The sequence below is a fragment of the Tyto alba genome, unplaced genomic scaffold, assembly GCF_018691265.1.
Source record: "Tyto alba isolate M040663 unplaced genomic scaffold, T.alba_DEE_v4.0 Super-Scaffold_7, whole genome shotgun sequence".
Lineage (NCBI taxonomy): Eukaryota > Metazoa > Chordata > Aves > Strigiformes > Tytonidae > Tyto > Tyto alba.
Genome location: NW_024881328.1, coordinates 26,085,951 through 26,105,537, shown reverse-complemented (window position 1 = coordinate 26,105,537; position 19,587 = coordinate 26,085,951). Strand labels below are relative to the sequence as shown.

The window sequence follows — 19,587 nt, the reverse complement described above, 5'->3', positions numbered from 1 at the left end:
ATATCTGACACTGTCTATTTGAAGTCTTGAGCCTGATTTATCATGATGCTTCTCCTCACTTGCATCTACGTAACTACACTAAATTCAAACTGAATTTTGGCAGGATAAGCTAAAGTAATGCAACAGTGAATCATACCCATATCAATATTTATTTTACTTTTTTTTAGGAAGTTACAAATAGGTATGATTTTAAAAACTGTGGCAACTCGGTTCTCTCTTGTATTTGACTTGAAAGAGAATTCCGTTATTTCCTTTGTGTACTAGCACTAGTGTTTAGCTATAAGCATTTGTAGTACTGAAATAGAAAAATGTAAGACTAGTGAAGTCTGATTAATCTAAGATTGATGCTATTCTGTAGCATTGTCCTGTAGTGCCAGGTTTCTTCTCATTGAAATGCAGGCTCTCCAAGCCTAAAAATAGTTGTCTTTTAGACAAATATAGAAAGCCCAGATACATGAGTAAAGAATGCAGAATTGTGTCCAGGATAGGATATTTATAGCAAGAGTTAGTGACTTCTGAGACAGTAATAAACAAGTCCTGTGACTTAGCAAGCAGTCCCACAAACACACATCACCTTTAAATTTAGCTAATATAGTTTCCAGAGAGAATATGTAAACACTGCCCTATTATGGGTAATATACAAGAAGCTATTTTTAAAAAGATAACCTAATTGTGCAGCTGTGAATGGTATAGGCCAGATCAATATTTAATGACTATGATGCATTATTTATAGCCCTGTGAGAGATTCCCTTTTTTAGGTCAAACAGCACACAGGAGAGCTACACAACGGAAAATAATGTATCACCTGCTTTACAGAATCTTCGATTCAAAATGTAGTATGAATAACAAATTCTGTATTTCTCAATTCCGTAGCCTGACGTATGGCTAGTTAAGACCTACCTCCACACAGGGAGGCTTTTGTGTCTCTCTTAAAAACATTTAACTAAATAACAATGGAAAGAGATGAACCAAAAAAGGAAATAACTTTTAGGACTGCTACTGTATATGTGAATATAAACAGTTGAATCCATAAGAGAGGATGGATTTAAGTGAATTTGATACTTGGAGTGCATTTACATGTACAATCTAAAATTAATTTGTTATTCATGTTTTATGCTGTTAGAATTTTATACCCACCTTTAAATGCATAACAGTGGGCAGCACAAAGAAAAATTAAATTTTATGTATTTTATCTCAAATCTCTGTAAGGATTGGGAAAGCATTCCTAGGCTATGTTACTCTCTGCTGTAATGCCATCTTTCAATTTAGAACTATTAGTTACTTTTATGTTCCGGTTATTCAATCATTTGTAGTGGTTTATAATAATTACGTTACAGTCTTCCTCAGTAATTTAAATTTCAGAAAGACAAGCTGGCCTTTGTGTTTTGTACCGCTTATGAAATGTAGCCATTTAAATATATATAGCTAGAAGACAAGGGTTTTAGGCATTGATGACACTGCTGTTTCAATCTGGTAACATGGCCTTACCAAGGACCGAGGGCATGTAATCACACTGCAAAGTCAGTATTGCAAGCATGGTTCCAGCCACACGTATGGTGACACACATACAGTTCTTTAGAGACCTACAGTTCTATGTAAGTGCATGAAGTTATTCACATGCTTAAGTGTTTTTCAGTTGTCCCTCAAGGCTAGTCACACAGACTCCTGGAGTCCTCTTTGGCTATCACAGGAGGGTCTTTGCTGGCACCGAGCTTTTCCCCGATGCTACTCCAGCTACTCAAGTTCCACTGAGAATAGTGACAGAGGGGAAAAAAATTAAGGAGAAACCTTGAGGGTAAACGGGGCTTAAGTGTTAATATTGAGCTATGTTCCTTTTTTCCCTTTTGAGAAATGCACGTGCTCACAAGATGTAAACCACTTTATTTTCTCTGCTTTTTCCACATGCACTGCCCACATAAGACAAGACCTGAAGCACAGTGTTAAGAGTTTCATAATTCATGAAATTGAGGTCTTTATTGTATTACATTATTTCATACATTTTTACATGTGCCGATGTCTTCAGTTGTCATGGAAACAAGAAGTCAGGAACACATTGCATACACTGAAAATTATTAAAATAATAAATAATATGTAAAAATAAAATACTGGGGGGTTTTATACTAGTTTCCTAAATGTGAGGCTGTAATCTGTTGACATCAGGCTAGTGCTCTGTAGTTCAAAGATTTATAAAACTAAAAAATTTTTTTAAATTTCAGTGATGAGAGGAAATGGCATGGAGAAGAGGAATAGAGGAAAATTGTTCATGGTCTTTTCTCACAACAGTGTTTAGGTTTAGGGGGATCAAATGAAATTATCAGGGTACAGATTTTAATCTGACTAAATATCTCTTTTCAGCAAACGTGTAGTTAAACTATATGACCTATCACTGTAGGTGTTAATGAGTTAAAAATTATGTATTAACAGAAGGAAAAGGCCAATGAGGACTGTTGTACAAAGGCAGTCTGGCTCAGGAAATCTCTGAAGTGCAGCTCACTAAGGCTGAGAGGACTGCACCAAGGAAGTGTGTTTTTCACTTTGAATAGTCTTCCCTGCTCTTGGTCACTCTCAAAGCTAAGGTATAGGGCTTAGAAGGACCTTTGGTCTGACACAACACAACTATTCTTATGTTATTTACCAGTGCCTTCCAACAGCAATGCTTGGAAAAAAAAATAGGAAACTACATTCTTTGCAACGCTTTTTATCACGCAGAAAAGAGACTATGCCTTCTGTGTTTAAAGTGAAGAGAACTGTGCTTTGACTTGATCATTACTGTATTAAATCTCAGAAATTGCAGATACCAGTGTTTGATGAACACTTCCTACTTTGCTGAATTGTTTTAGTATGAGCTGTTTCTTTGTCTTTCTCGACCACTTGCCCCTGGAAGCATTTCTGGATTGTCCTGCTGAGCTCCTCATCTCAGCGCCAGGACCTGTGATTCTCAGGTGCGCTTCTCCTAATACAACAGCCCTTCCCATACAGATATTGTTACCATCATGAAACCTGCTCCAGTGTGATAGGTTTTACTGAGAATAAGGCATGTGAATGAGCAATTTGACAGTTTGTGGAAAAAAAAAAACCTGAGGTATTTTGCTTTAATTTCTTCCATGAGGCATTTTATCAGAAACAAAGTGGGACAACTTCAGTCTGTCAGAGGCATGAGAGGCACCTGTTTATGAATTACTTCTGGAGCTGTCCTACTAGACTAGTCTCATACTACAGTGTCTACCCTAATGAGAATTCTGAATTTATTTTTTTTTTTCCAAAATTTAAACATTCAGTTTTATAGAAATTTCAGCATTTGGATTTACTGGCTTCGTAGTTGATCAAGATGAGATTAAATTGCTGCAAAAGGTCACTGAAAAGGATTCCTCTTGTTTTTCTAAAATTACAACATTTATTATTTCCAAGTGAAAACATGGAGCTTCCAGAGTAAAATGTTCATCTCCCTCCAGGGCAGATGAAATATGAATTTTCCAGAATGTTGTGGAGGGAGGATTTATAAGGAGTAATTTAACCTGGTTAGGCTCAGGCACTGAGCTGCTCTCTGAAGGGGCCAGACCTCTTTGCTGGCTATAGAGGGGAAAAGGGAGGTTATAGCGGTCATGAAAAGTGTATCCACCCTGTCTGCCCAGCTTTGAATATTTGTAGTCTAACTGGGCAGGTTCGTTGCTCTTATGTTGTTATATCATCTGAACAGGGCAAGACACTTCTTCATGTTTTGGTTTCCCATCTGCAAAGAGGGGACAAAAATATTAAAACATCTCTATGAAAGATTTCAACACTAATGCTTTCTGACTGCAAAAGATTGTATGATGAAACTGTGTTGCATTTGTATGATAAACCTGCACAAAACCAGTTTATTTTGTAGTGTAGGAGATAAGTAAATCCTGTTTTAAGAAAAAATCTTTCTCTTGAGGAAAAGCTATATATGATTTGGGAGAGTTAAGGCAAAAGAAAGAAACCTGGGGCCTGGAAGCCAGAGCGAGCCCACAGTTTAATCATACATCCGTGCCCATACAATTCTTTGTGTTCATTTATGAGCTTAGCACAGGTCATTAGATGAATTTTTAAAAGGGATAGGCTTCTTTCAGCAAGGAATAAATTCTGGTCTGTGGATTATATCAGGGCAAGGGTGTAATGTAGATGTCAATAAGGAGCTTCCTGTGGAATTTTTTTAATATGCAAACATAAAATCTATATATTCTTAAGTGGTTATACTAAAAATCTCTGAATACATTTACACTGTAGGTTAAAAGGAAGGGAGCCTTAAGGGTTAGGATTAAAAAAATGTAAAAAATCAACATTGATATTCTGACTAGAGAGTAAAGACACATAGTGACTAGAAATATTAAATAATAAATGATTACCTCTAAGATCAGCTACTTCATATCTAGACCAGAGCTTAAATCTCCTTGTTAAATACCTTAACAAGCAATAAACTTCAGTCACTGAGAATAACAGAAAATTAAAATTACATGCATGGTCAAAACCAGTCTTTGTACTACATTTTTTTAAAAGCCTCCTTCTGTATAGCTGAAAGATATTTCAATTGATTTAGATAATAATTCTAAGAATCTCTGCTATACTTTAACATTCTTTTACAATACTAAAAAACCCATTCTAAGTGGTTTAAAATATTAGTGACTTATTGCCTTTAACAGTGGCTGTTTTTCAGTTTCTTAGTAATTATGCACGCTAATACAGTGGTGCTTCAACAACAGAAATTTTCAGCAGAAGAGTAATAAAACACTTATGGTTATTAATTTACCCATACTAAAAACAATGTGCTGCTACTCTGCTGCTCTCAAATGCTGGATTTTGTTATTTACGTGGCAAGTTTAGCATTTCTTGCATCTGTTTTCATACCCCAAAACACAGTTGGTCCAGGACTTCAGAACGCTTAGACAAACAAATTAGAAATAATAATTGTTGGGAACATAGCGTTACTCACATGTGAAGGTGAAATGATTTATTATCTAACAGACCTGTTGTCTGTCCTTCAATCTGATCGGTCATCATACTCCACAAGAATCTCTTGTCAACTGGACAGCATCAAAGAATAAATACAGTTCAACATTGCTACACCATTTAGCCCACGACCATGCAAAAAGTGATAAGGCATAGACTACATGCAAAATGTCATGCAAGCCTGGGGAATATCTGATGAATGATTAAAAAAAAAATCAACACCTGTCAAAAGATGTAGTAGTATGTTTCAGTCAGTGACAGACTTGGGAATTTATATTTGGAAAGTTTTTCAAACAGGAAGAAAAATCTATCGAGCAAAGACTTGTGCACTTAAATTGGATCAGCATAATTTAAAAAATTGGGGTACTTCAGTGAATGATCGTACTTTAGGAGTTCTTCACTGTGGGTATATCATGGTTCTTTCATCATCATCAATAAGGAGCAAATTATTTCCCACACAGTTGGTAGACATCCCAAGGGCTAGCCCTGTATGTGACAACTCACTGTTCTGCGATCTGCATTTGAGACTTAGCCAGTAAGACCATTGTACAGTTTGTTTTAACTTGTGAAAGAAAGAATTCTTCACATAAATCCAGAAAAATGGCATAATAATTCACATTTTAAATTATTCTTTCTTTATCTGTTCTTGGATTGCTTTTGTAACCCCACCAGACTGACAGTTATTAACTGGGAATTCTCTGGTTAAAAAAAATAAAGTTGCTTTTCACCAAATTATATTTGGATAGAAATTTTCTAATTGGCATTAATATTATCAGTGTTAATTTTAAAATGAAACAAGTTCCTTGGTAGTTGTACTGATTTTAAAACCGGGAAAAAACCTTTTATTTTCCCTATCATATACCTTACAAAAGGAAAAAATACTGTTCTTTGTTTATTTCTGCCTCTATATAGTGTTCTGGCTGCAGACAGTTGTTTGTCATAAATGTTTACTGGTATTGATTGTAAATTATTAATGACAATGTTTCTATAGGTGTTGGTGTTTTTTTACAAAATATTTTACAAAAGGACCCATAAATGTCACCCCAAGCAAGAAGGCAGTGTCCTTTAAACGCTTCTGACATTGCCAACGAGTTCATAATCTTTTTTTTGTAATTAAAACCCTGGAAAGTGAATATCTGAGAAATGTTCTTCTGAGATGAATCTCTTTGGCCACTGGGTGCCATCCTTGCTCCACTTTAATGCTGATCGCCTAGCAGCATTTCTGTTAAGCTGTAAAATCCTAGAAAAGGTAATACCAGTGCAATTTCACACCATCGTAATGCTTGTGTGTGTGCATGTAGTAGAATATGTTAGCAGCACAGGCAGCGTGTCCTTCTTGCCTGAGTCACCAAGAGACTCGGGAGAAATATCCCCAGGGGTTCAGCCATGTTACATCCAGACTCTCATTTCCAGCAATTTTTTTTTTTTTTTTTTTTTTTTTTTGCATTCCTCCATCAGCTGGTAAGAGTGAGGCTGTGCTTGAAAGATCTGTTCCCACACATGAGTGTGTGAGTGACCATGTTCCTGTGCAGTATTAACTTAGGCTCTGGGATTATTTGAAGGAAAAAATTACATGGATGCACACTTGTTTTCTAGATCATTTTATATTTGGGGGGTATGGGCCTGTGTCATCCTAGCAAAACTATATCTAGCATATATTATGTAAAAAATATTTGCAATTACAACCTTCTATGTGTTATTTATTACACTCTTTCATTGTGTGCCTGGGGAGATTCCTCTATTGTTTTAGTCTCAAAAGCCTCTTGTTTTAGACTGGGCAAAATCCCAGGCAGAGTAAATGTACTTTCTAACTGAGAAATTATGTCAGTAGTTCTGTGCTTTTAGTCTTTCAAATTTAAAGTGTAAACACTTTAAATATGTGAGAAATAGACTCTAGAACTTCTTTTTCTTGCAGCAACTGCATGGAAAACATGCAGATTGTACCCTGGGCAAAACCAGGAAACTGAATATTTTATGAGGCCATTTCTGTGAAGTGTTCCGTCATCTTGTGCTTTGCAACAAGCTACACCCAGCTCTGAACACACACACACACACACACACACAAAAAAGCTGAGAACATCAGCTATCAGTGTTTTCCAGTGCCTTTGTGATCCCCTTGCACATACAGCATCCTATTTGGTGTGCTTAAACGTAACTCAACTATCCCTACTCTCTGTGCTGCCATGCAGCAGTGTCCCAGGCATACAACAAGCTTATGGGCACACATAAAACCCCACCTCAAAACAACAAAAAATTATTTCTACTTATGGCCTTCATAAATGCTACTGTTAAGCTGATTCCGGGTATCCACTTGTGTTATCTGAAGGAGGCTTGCTGCTGTGGGTGGTGGTAAGAAAGGTGGTAAGTGGCACACTCCCAGCAAGACCACGGCAAGTTGTGGCAAGTTCTGGTCTGTGGGTCGCGCCTGTCCCAGGGTTGCATGGCAGCCCGACCTTGGTGAGCTGGGTGCTGCGTGGCACAGCAATGCAGCCCCGGCTGGGTCCCATACCCAGCTCCTTGCCTGGCTCATTTCTCACTTATCTGCACATTAACTGCCTCTCTGTTTGAGCCAGCGGTGGCTGAGGTATTTGTGCACCTCACAGCTTTGTGTCAGGCATGGACAAGCCTCAGTGCCCCTAAAAGAGAGTCAGACAGACAGACCTCTTCACTGAGGTTCATACCTCCACGGCTAATGCTGCGGCCCCTCTGCAGCACCATCTAAGCATAGGATAAGATGTTATATTCAAAACATTAATTCGGCAGATGCAAAGTGCTTAGGAGAGAAGGAACAGTTATATCAAATATCATAAGAGTATTTTCATAGGGGCCAGTTAATATGTATTATAAGACCTTCATTAAGAACCTCATGAATGACAAGAAACAAGTATTTATGGCTGTGTTGCAGAATTTTACCTCAAAGTTGTGATAGATGAAAGCAACTTTCACTTAAAGAAAATGAATAAAGCTGGTAATACAGAGGTAGCAAGTAAAGAGCAAAATAAATATAAGGTTTAAGTGTCTATTATTTGGTTTCGTTGAAAAAGTAGGATCTGTAAGCTTTATTTTTTCTCAGAACACCTGCAGTGATTAGGCTGTGAGTTGTGTGTGAAGTAGAGCTCTGTGCTGCTGTGCAAGTTGGGTGCTCAAGCTTTCTCTGCTGGTGTGCTTTGTGGGATGAAGGCTGCTTTGGAGGATGCATCTTCTGCTGCGGGGAGAGGGGTTGGGCTCTGCATTCACAGTCTGCCCTGCAGAACCCTCGCACAGATAACCCTCTGGGCTTGTTAAACTGTACCAAGATGAAGCAGTGGTTTTTTGAAGATTGCTCTTTTGGGCAGTCCCGAGTTGCTCCTAGGGCATGATTTATGGATTCAGAGTAGGATGGGTGGATTTCTTTTAAACCTGCAATCAGAACTTAATAAAAACTAAGGAGAAAAAGACAAAGATAAAACATATTTTAAGGATAATCACTGCACCGTTCTCTCTAGCTTTTCTGTAAATGTATGTGGTAAGCTTGAAGGTGTTTTAAGTATTATTTATAGTCTTCCTGACAATATTCTGATATAGCTGTCACTCTAGCAGATCTGAAATAGGACTTTCTCCCCAGTGGAGCAGTAGGCCTCTCATATATTTGCATAACTTTCACCACCAGTCACTGTACTGCCAGCCTGATTTGTCGCAGGTGCTCGGAAAGAAAATTTCAGTGGCCAACGGGAACATGATCCAGTGTCATTGCTGGGCACTCCTGTAGTACTGCCACAACCCCACGGTGGCGTGTCACCAGTGGTGACGCTGATTGGTGTGGGTGCAATGAGTGCTGCTGGGGTACACTGGGATAGAAAAAAATAGCATAATGCCAGTGTATACACCATAGTGGCACTGGTGGGGTTTTTTAAGTTTTATTGTTTCTTTTTTTGATGTTTTCTTTTTGTAGTGTCTGTTCTTGGCAACACCTTCACTTCTTTCTCTTTCATGTGCTCTCTCATATCATGTGTCTGACTAAGAATTGCAAGGCACGATTTGGGCTGTTTGCCACCAAAAAAGACAGCTCCTCTTTGTTCACTTCATGTCCTCTGTGAGAAGAGCACTGAACCCTGTTCCTTCCACCCTTAATCAGGTTTTTCCTCTTCTGAGTCTTCAAGGAACCACCTGGAGCATTCCTCTAGTCTTGTGGAGGAGAAGGATACCTTGTGTCCCTCTTCCCTCCCTCTCCCAAAATTATGGGCACAAGGAGGTCAGCTTGCATTACCTGTTCTGCTCTTCATGGGAGCAACAAAGCTGACTCCCTGCTTACTAAAACCAAGTAATGCTGTTGTGGGAAATGGCAGCCTGCATGCCTGTCACTTTTGTATCATGGAGAAATACTTGCCCTAGGTTTGTTGTGTTTGTTTAAAATTCTGGGACGGAGACTGAATAGACTCTTTTGTACAAGCTTCTCATCTGCACCAATGGTCATAAAAAGTCGACAGTTGCTAGCCTGTAGTATGTGACACACTGGTTATTTCCTAATCACCATAAGCCAAAAGGACGTGAACGCTCCTCTGTGCGCCTCGGGAGATCATTGTGTCGAATGTGCATGCCCTGTAAAACTCCAGTCCTAGGCTGCTGTGGTTATGGACTTTGGCCTTAAGAATAATAGATGTTTAGACCATTAATTGCTTTTATTTTATGTCTCTGTTCTTTTAAAATAGAAATTTCTTGTTTCTTTTATAGGCTGCCATATATTTTGTTTCTGTGTACTGGGAAACAACTTTAACATTAAGGCTTGATTTTTAGCAACATAAATGTATTTTGTGTCTTTTCTATTATAGTTTGTAACAAAATTTTAAATGTAATATTTTTATTTCTGAAATTTATTATTCCTTTTGATGGGTCCCAGTTTCAGAAAGTGTCATGTTCAGGCAGGATTGACTGACTGATCAGAAACATTCAAAATACTTTCACCTTTTTAGCTATAATTCTGGGCTTACCTTTGGAAATAGCATGTGTAATGCTGTAATGACATATCTTCCCTTGCCCTTTTAAAAATAAAATTATAAGAAGACAAATCCTTTCCTCGGGCACATATAGCTTTATACCAAAAGCAGAAAGTAAATACCATATTTTTGTCCTAAGCCCACAGCGCATGATAATAAAAAAAAAATTCCAAATGCTATATTTGATAGTGATATGTTGTTTAATGGCTACTTTTCTTGTTCTAAGAACAGAAGCAGAATAATTAGCTTTCTCAATGCCATGAAGTTTGTCTTTTAATTAAAGCAAATACCAGTAGTTATACTAAGCAGTAGTTATGTTTGGTAGGTGGTCAAACCAAATATAATTTTTGGAAATAAGACTAAGTGCAACTTTCTTTGTTCCACATTTCATGTCTAAATTACATGTTATGCTCTTAATTTGCCAGTTGAGGATGAAGCAGTATGCACCATATATATGTGCTTCGGCTGCAGATTTTGAAGCTGGATGCAAGAGCAACATTATTCTCAGTTTACGGATGTGAAACTTTGACTAAAACAATGAATGACCTTTTCCAGTAAAGGGCTAAGACACCTACTGTGGGACTTTGGGCAGATTTTGAGCATTTGATTTCACAATTGCAACCCGTTGCTTATCTGCTGGGTTACTCTGAAGAGGTTTAAAATGCATAAATCCTGTTCCAGGGACTTTTAATGTATTTTACATATGAACAATTGTTGGCTAAAACATTCACAGAGTCTGGCACACAGCAGCAGGGAGTCTGGTAGATCTGATGGTGGCTAAGCGTGTTTATATGGCAGTGTGAGGTGGTCTTATCTCACATTTCCATCCAGCTGCCTTCAGATGAGTCCAAAGCCTCACTTCTATGTCGTTCCTGTCTCTAGTTGTGGTTATTTGAGTATCCCTTCATACGGTGACCTCATTCAGAGAATTGGAATTTGGTGACAGCTGTTGACAGACAACTAAAGGTGGGATTTTTTTTGACCCTGCTTGAGCTGGATGGTCTCAAGATCTCCTTTCCAACCTAAATGGTTCTGTGATTCTGGGCAATTTCACTCCTGAAGGCAGCAGCAATGCTATTGTGATAGTCATGTTAAAAAAATCATTAGAATCAAAGTCCAGAGGAGAATACATGTGTACACTTTAAGTCTCTTCTACACCCACTCCCCTTTACTGTAAATATTAAAATTCCTCTTAAATGCTGCTGTCCTGCTTCTGCTGCCATTGGTCATTAGGAAAGGGGTGCTAACTCAGCATTCTGAAGGGCAGAGAGATGCCATCCGCAGTCTGCAGTAACAGATGGAGGCCTTTAAAAGCCAGGTTGCTCTGGGCATTAAAACATCCCTGAGCTGAAACATTTGATTCTTTCCTCTTTGGAGAGAGTAAGAAATGTGTCAGACTGGAACATAACAGGCTTTGGTCTTCCATGGCTATGAAGAAGTACGAAATTTGACCACTACTGCTAATAATTGACTATAAAGATACATTTTAAAAGATGCCTGCAGCTATAAATGTAAGCAAGTATTTTAGAGGCCTTTATACATGAAAAGAACCCTTTACAAATGAAAATCTTTGCTATCAGAAAATACTGTCTCTAGTATGGCTTGATAGAAGATTGAGAGATAAAGAAGGCATTGCATTTAAATATTCTTCACTTTGATGCTTTCAGTGCATGTTTTGATGATCAGCCTTTAAGGCTTTTCAGTTCCTAATATTCTGAGTGAGATTCTGCAGAGATATCTGAAAGGGTAGTCTTATTTTTTTTGTATGTCATGTTATCTGATGCTCCAGTTTCACTATAGAGTATAAAATAGATCACATCCTGACCCACTGTTGAAATAGTACATGGACTGCTGACTCAAACAGTGCCCCTGGGAGTTGAGGCATACCATATTGTTTTGCCATTCTTTTGCTACATTGGGACATATATTTCACAGGATATCTTTATATGTGTTATATATATTCAAGTTTCTTGTTACTTTTTTTCCATGGGTCTGGCAGTATTTTCCGATTTGGAAACCTTGCTTTCAGTTCCATGTGTCATTGTCCAGAGGGCTATATAAAAAGTGGACTATATTCAATAGTGGAAATATACAGAGGAGGGAGTGTCACCCTCTATGTCAGTGACAAGCTGGAGTGTGTGGAGCCCTTCCTGGGGATGGATGAGGAGCCAACCGAGAGCTTGTGGGTCTGGATTAAAGGGAAGGCAGGGACAGGAGATGTTACAGTGGGGGTCTGCTACAGGCCACCCGACCGGGAAGACGGAGTGGATGAGGCCCTCTATAGTCAGATGGGAGCAGCCTCATGTTCACAAGCCCTGGTCCTCATGGGGGACTTCAACCACCCCCATATCTGTTAGAGGGACAACACAGCAGGGTATAAGCAGGTCAAGGGAGATGATTCTCCCCTTCTACTCCACTCATGTGAGACCCCCCCGGTGTTCTGTGTCCAGCTCTGTGGCCCCCAACACAAGGACACAGACCTGCTCTAGTGTGTCCAGAGGAGGCCATGAAAATGGTCAGGGGCTGGAGCACATCCCTTATGAGGACAGGCTGTGGGAGTTGGGGTTGTTCAGCCTGGAGAAGAGGAGGCTCCAGGGAGATATTATAGCAGCCTTTCAGTACTTAGAGAGCTACAGGAAAGATGGGGAGGGACTCTATCGGGGAGTGTAGGGATAGGATGAGAGGTAACAGTTTTAAACTGAAAGAGGATAGATTTAAATTAGCTATAAGGAAGAAATTCTTTCCTGTGAGGTGGTGAGACGCTGGCACAGGGTGCCCAGAGCAGCTGTGGCTGCCCCCTCCCTGGAAGGGCTCAGGGCCAGGTTGGACGGGGCTTTGAGCAGCCTGGTCTGGTGGAAGGTGTCCCTGCCCATGGCAGGGGGGATGGAACTGGATGATCTTTAAGGTCCCTTCCAACCCAAACCATTCTATGAATTGTTCTGATATTGCATGGGAAAGAAGGTGAGCATACTAAATAGCAGAATGTGCTTTTTTTTGACAAAGCCATACGACTATGCTTATCAGTACATTTCAAAATGTTCTCCTGACGTAATAAGCACTGATGTCTTAGCCACACAGGTAGTAAAACTGAAGTATAGAGTTTGAGCTGACATAGCAAACAAGGATTTCAGTCCAGTTTTTTATGTTTTTAGCTGGACTGTTTCCATGGTAGTGAACATTTTACAAGCAGAAAGAATGCTTTCTGAAGAACTCGCCAGTTTCCTTAGGTCTGATTTTATCACATTATCAAATATGATTATAGAAGATCGCAAAAAAATATGCTATCAGAAGAGTTCATGCAAAATCATTTAGTAAGCCCTCCCTGTCAATCTGTGGAATAATGTCTTTTTCCTGTCTTCTTAGTATCAAATGGGATCAAAAACTGTGTTTTCATATGACATGTAATGGTGAATTAAGTTATTACAATCAGGCCTTTGAGCAGTAGGTGTCCTCTGTTTAAGAAACTCCTTAAGCTGCCTATCTGTGTGTGCTAATTTGAAGAAAATAAGGATGGAATAAGAGGATTATGTCAAGATGGGACAAAATGTAATCACCACCTTGAAATTGCCCTTTCTCCACCACTGACTCAGACTGTCCCTAACCAAATTCTGCTATAGATTATTAAATATCCAAATTGCTATTTCATATTTGTTCCTGACAAGATACAGTTTTTCCCTACATAAAGGCATTTTCCCTACATAAGGGGTTATCACCCTCTGACCATTTTTCATGCTGGCAGCATGTTACCTGTCTGCTGCTCTCCACTGGCAGTACATCTGACTAGGTGGTACAAGAAGATTTAACTTAGTATAGCTTTCACATGCTGAAAACTAGACTGCCAACTCACACAGGAAGTTTGGTTTGTAAAACTGTGCTGATTGTTAGAGAAATCCATAAAGTTTCTTCCCTGTTTGGAAGGACTGGTAATGTGTCACCAGATCCTAAAATAGCAAGACACTTGCGAGCTTATACTAGCTATCACACCTACAAGTTATTCAGGACAGGAAGCTCTCCCCCTTTCCTTTCACCCATCTCTAGGGGATCATTCCTGTACTATTTATAACTATAAACTGATTTAAAGTTAATTTGTAAGAGGGCAATTATCAGTATGCTTTGCATATGTTTTCTCAATAGCAGTATTGGCCATTATGAAGGTACTAGTGTGGTATATGACAGAAACGGAAAGTAGGATTAAAAGGAAAACAATTTGCAGTAACATTAACCACACTGAATATAAAACCTCTCTCTCCTTCAGGAAATATGTCCAGTAAGAGCAGCAGAAGTCTCCCCTTTTGCTTATGTTCATTGATTGTGATGGCTTCGTTCAGCCCTTACAGGGAGAATGTTATAAAATGCTCTGTGTATATGTATGTGCATATTATACAACATCTTTCTGACATACATTTACACATGAACACATACTGCACAGAAGAAAAAACAAGTATGAATGCTTATCTTTGTTGTTACCTAGTTGCATGTTAACAATATAAAGAAACCATTTTATACAGCATATGTTTTATACGTACTTCTAAAATTGAAATAGTTGTCTTCAGCAGCACTAAGGTGTAAGCATCAAATAGTAGCTTTTATTTCAAGTATTTCGCTTTTCAAGGTTTCCCTAAAACTTTGACTCTCTGATTTCCTAAAGTTTTCCTTTTTGGGTTTTGTTCATCCACAGCAGCCTGAAGGCTTATTAATACTGAACCAGAAACATTATTTTTCTATTCCCATGGGCTGCCTTTTATAGTGGCCAGAATTGGGACTTCACTGTTGGTAGAAGCCACTTGATGTTCCATGTATTTGGATGTATGATGGTCATTAATGACATATGGCCCTTTGGCGATGGCCGATGTAAGGTAAGGCTCAATAAGTCACTCATCTCCTAACTGTTCACATGTACCAAGCAGGCTGTGAAGTAATTTACATGATAGCAAAGTGCAATGAGGAAAGAAGAATCTGTCTCCAATCCTGAATTGAGTACAAAGGTGCTTTTCCTCCTTCCTGTATCCATCCCATCCCATCCCATGAACATCTGAGTATGGGGTAGCCACAGACCTTGTCTTTCTGCTCTCATTCAGGGGCATGACATCCTCTTTTTCAACTGCTTACAAGTGGTGATAGTTTCACAGTCTGGTTACTGTTGAGTTTGTACTTTATCAGGCAAGACCAGTTGCTTTCCATGTGTTAAGCCCAACTTGCGTTCATGGTTCCTTTTAAGACAAATTTTTGCTTTAGTACCAGGGGCTATGGAGATGTGACCAGAGGGGACATGTCCAACTTTAATTTATCATAAGATCACAGAAGAGTCGGTGAATTTTTCTCAAGGATGAAGAGCATTGAAATTGTTTGGTCCACAGCTTAAAAAAACTTCAGAGTATAAAGCTCTTAATTGTTTTTAGAAAGGGGAAATTGAACTTCAAAATGTTCAAAAGGAAGCAAGACTTTTAAGTGATTCTAAATCACTGGGGTGCTTTAAAAAATAATTTCACTGTAACTTGAATTTTAATTGCCTGCCCCTTCCTCTTATTGTCATGGTACTTTCATCCCTCTGTTTTCCTGGAAGAGAGTGTTGTTATTGCTGTTTATTTTAAGAAATCCACTGGAACTTGTCCTGCAGTGCAGCAAAATTTCAGGGATGGATATGTTTTAATATTCTGTATTATGAATATTTTTTATATCTTTGTAATTAAAAAAATGAAGTTTTAATGACTGTTTTCCTATAAACCCTGGACTGCTGAATTTCCAGCATAAGAAGCTGAGGACAGACAATGCCAGGTGCAGTCAGAATATTGCTGCAGCCCCACAACATATCATTTTTTTAACATTATTCAAATTAGTCTCAACACTCATAATTCTGTTGTTTCCTTTATTGCTGTTGTAAAGCAAATGGTTCTTTTACACAAATGTTATCTCCTGGCTATTAATTCAGCAGTTATTTTGGATTATGGCACTCCTGTTAAATTTAGGAATGTAAAACCTCATAAATATTTAAAAGTTTCAGACTGACATGGGAAGAAATTGTTTTTGACTTGCTTTGTTAATATCCTGTTATTTAGTTTGTAGTAGATTTGGAATATATTGTTATTTCTCCACTGTTTGACAAAGGGAAAAACAATTGTAGTTGAGCAATTGCTTCAAGTGTTCTCCCTTGAATTGTAACAGGATGGCAGAAGTGTTTGTTTCCAGTAAAAAGTAGCAAGGAAGAGATCTGTTTTCCTTTAAGAGGACAAAAAACATGAAAATTTTAATCAGAGACCACTTCAAAGTTAATGAAAATGCAGCACTGGGTTTGTAAAGATAGTTTTGATAAAACAATTTCAAGTAGGTCTACTTACAATTAAGTGCTTCTCTTTCAGCATCTTTGCTATTCAAACTTCTCTCTAAGGAACAAACAAGTAAGACGGACAAATGTGTTTCTTCCCTCAAAGACATTTTATAGAGAGTGCATTTACTATGCAATGAGTGTATTCATAGACTAAATATTAGGATGCATCTTGAGTATCCCCCAAAGTTTGAAGAATAACTGAATGATTAAAAAAGTCACAATTTTCGTAAGACTGCTGAAGGTCTGGACAGCACAGTCTCTGGGCCAGTGTTCCTGTTTCACAACTAACTATTTTCCTTCTTTCTACCTCAGAAGTAAATACATAGTTTTCAGCCAGATCTTAAAGGGTGTTAAGGTGTAACACCTGTTGGGATCACCTAACAATCATTCAGATTTTTCAATAATTATTCAAAAAAATATGCTGAATTGATTCAGCTTGGGTAAGTATGCTAGCAGACAAAGCAAGTATGTAGTTAACAGAGCTTACATCTCTGCCTGCATGCTCCAGAGATTCTCCAGCTGTGTCCTCGGATGACACTTGACTTGATGGGTTTGTTGTATTTCCTATGTCAGTTAACATCACTGGTGTAACGCCATGACTTTTTGTGGTATTGGCATGCTTTATTGGGTGCTGAACTGAAAAGACTTTTCTTCTAGCTAGCGAATAAACTAACACTGCAATGTTAATACTATTTTATGGCAGGTTTTATACGATCTTCTCTTACATGGTATAGGTAAAGTAGCTAAATCTCTGCATAAAGTAATTATTAAAGTGGCACTTTCCCTTTGGCCAGAAAAAGCTTTTTACATGTCAGTAATATGGTTTAGTTAGGATGTAGTATTTCAAAACACAAGTTTTCAAAAGGAAACCATAAAATGGTTACATAGATGCTCTAACTGTGAAGGTGAACTTACAGTTGCATGAACAAATTGATATTTTCTGCAAGTGAGTATCTGGATGTTCCACAACAGCTGAGTCCATGTGATTTTAACTAATTCAGCACGGCCCAGCTCATGGCCTGTGGGCTGGATCCAGCCCCTCTGTGGGGTTTCTCTCTGACCCATCACCTTCTCCCTGCAGGAGACAGGGAACAGATGCTCCTTCAGCAAATGCAGCCTCCTCCACCTGCCCTCTCTAGGGACATGAGTGGCAAGTCCAACGGGGCGTAAGGAAGGGCAAACAAGCCCGTGAGGGTTGTCAGCACCTCCGCCTGGCTCCCGCAGGTGCTGCCACTGGGCCAGCCACAATGCATCCCTATGCGCAACTGTACACGTTAGCCAGTCCTGCACACTCATTCATGTGTTTTTGTGTGCATTAAAAGCTCATTCCTTTCTTACAAACAGAACAAAAGCCTGCTGTTACATGGACAAAGCAAAATGTAAAGCTTTTGCTGTTTATTGTCTTGCTACATAATCAGCATGTTGACAATTTTTTTTATTTTACTTTGAAAAGTACTTCTGCTAGAAATTTCTTGTATTACTCTCTTCCTGGTTCTATGAATGTGTAGTGAACAGCATAAAGCAAAGGGCACTTGTATGCTTCTGAATGTAAAGACATTTGGATGAAGAAATTCTGCAGAGCAGTATATTTACTTCGCATTTCTGAATGGTAGCAATTAAAATTCCCAGCTGCTGGCTGTCCAGATGTTTCATGCATTACAGCATTGTAATTTGCATTGGAATATATTGTGTTACTGCAGTAGCTGTAAAGTAGTCAGCTCTCACAGTCTAAATGTTATGTACGGACTTCACTTGGTATGGTGACCATGTTTCCTGCTCATAGCAATTTCTTCTCCTTCCTACTGTTTTCCCCACTCCGTTAGCTTGAGATGTTTGTATTTCTCAGATGAAGACTTCTATTGCTCAGCATTCAAATCAAGGGGAGGATGTATTGTCAGGTCAGAACTGATGTATGGATGATTTCTTGTAAGGGTGACACAGAAAAAAAGACCTAAGTTTTGAATCAGAAGTTTCCCTTTCCTTTTGGCATTTTCAGGCAGCAAACATCCCTCTGGTGTCAGAGCTTGGCATTGATGATATCCATTTTGATGACTTCTCGCTTGATGTGGATGCCATGATTACTGCAGCCCTGCGGATGTTCATGGAACTTGGAATGGTTCAGAAATTTAAAATTGACTATGAGGTAACCATCTGCGCTGCAGAGATATCTGCTGCTTTTGATTTGGCACTGCGCTGTCCATTTGTACACATTTAGTAGCCCTAATACAATTTGTACTTTTCATTTCAGACACTGTGTAGGTGGCTTTTGACAGTTAGGAAGAATTATCGAATGGTTTTGTATCACAACTGGAGGCATGCTTTCAACGTCTGCCAGCTAATGTTTGCCATGTTAACTGTAAGTATCCAGTTACAGACAATCCCATAAGAGCCTTTACAGCCAGATTGCCTTACCTGTCTAAACATTTTCCAACTTTTGATTTCTTTTCTAGTTATTATGATACTCATTCATTTCCAACAGAAATACACACGGAAGTTACTCAACTTAAGGCAGCACATATTTGGCAAAACCGTATAGTGTTTTAGTGACAGTGATATTACAGGCACATTAAAGTGACTGAAAACAGATGGCAGTCTTGGAGTGAGCTTGTTATTATAGATCTTGATCTTATAAAAATGTTTTTCTTTTGGAACTCTTTGATTTGACATTTATTTCAGACTCTCAAATTGAGAAGTACAAAAACAAAGATTAGAATCTCAGAAGTATTTATTATGTTGATATTTATTACCTTCTTATCCAGCTTGATCTAAATAGTTGTAGAAGATACTGCCTTAAAACGTTTTAAGATTATCTTCCAACTTAGTGATTTAAGTGAAGCTTGTGTCTCTGCTGGACACTGTAACTCTTCTGGGTTTTATTAACATGTATCTCCATCAGTACCTGTAACTCCTTTCAACGTACAGGTAAATTCTGTTGAAAGTACCACTTACTCTCTCTCCCTACCCCACAGCAACTTCACTGCATTAAATAATCCATGTTTGGCTAGTTAATTCTTGTAAACATATCGATAAAAAGCTTGGTGATCCTGGGATGTTTAATATTCTGGTTAATATGGCAAAAGAGAAGCAAAATGCCTGTGTGCACACACCACTTTCCACTGTACTTTAGATTTTAGGTCTGCCTTATCTCCAGATAAGAATAAGAAATCAAGTTTTTCCATTTTTTCTTCATGTTCAGTTTTAACTGCCAGAGTCATCTATTGTGAACCTTAAAGTGGTCATAGTAACAGCCTTTGTGCTTTGTATTTATTTATCTGAGATACCACGCGCTTGTTCCCTGATTCTTAATCACCCAATGTTTAT

The 19,587-nt window shown here is 38.6% G+C and overlaps 1 protein-coding gene across 1 annotated transcript in view; it reads left to right on the top strand.

Moving 5' to 3' along the window:
- PDE11A (phosphodiesterase 11A) overlaps positions 1 to 19,587 on the top strand; it is a 137,022-nt gene that overhangs the window by 77,777 nt on the left and 39,658 nt on the right. Inside the window, exons 11-12 of the mRNA XM_033010958.2 lie at positions 18,263 to 18,409; positions 18,515 to 18,622. Of these exons, the coding sequence (XP_032866849.2) occupies positions 18,263 to 18,409; positions 18,515 to 18,622 (255 nt within the window). The remainder of the gene's footprint in view (positions 1 to 18,262; positions 18,410 to 18,514; positions 18,623 to 19,587) is intronic.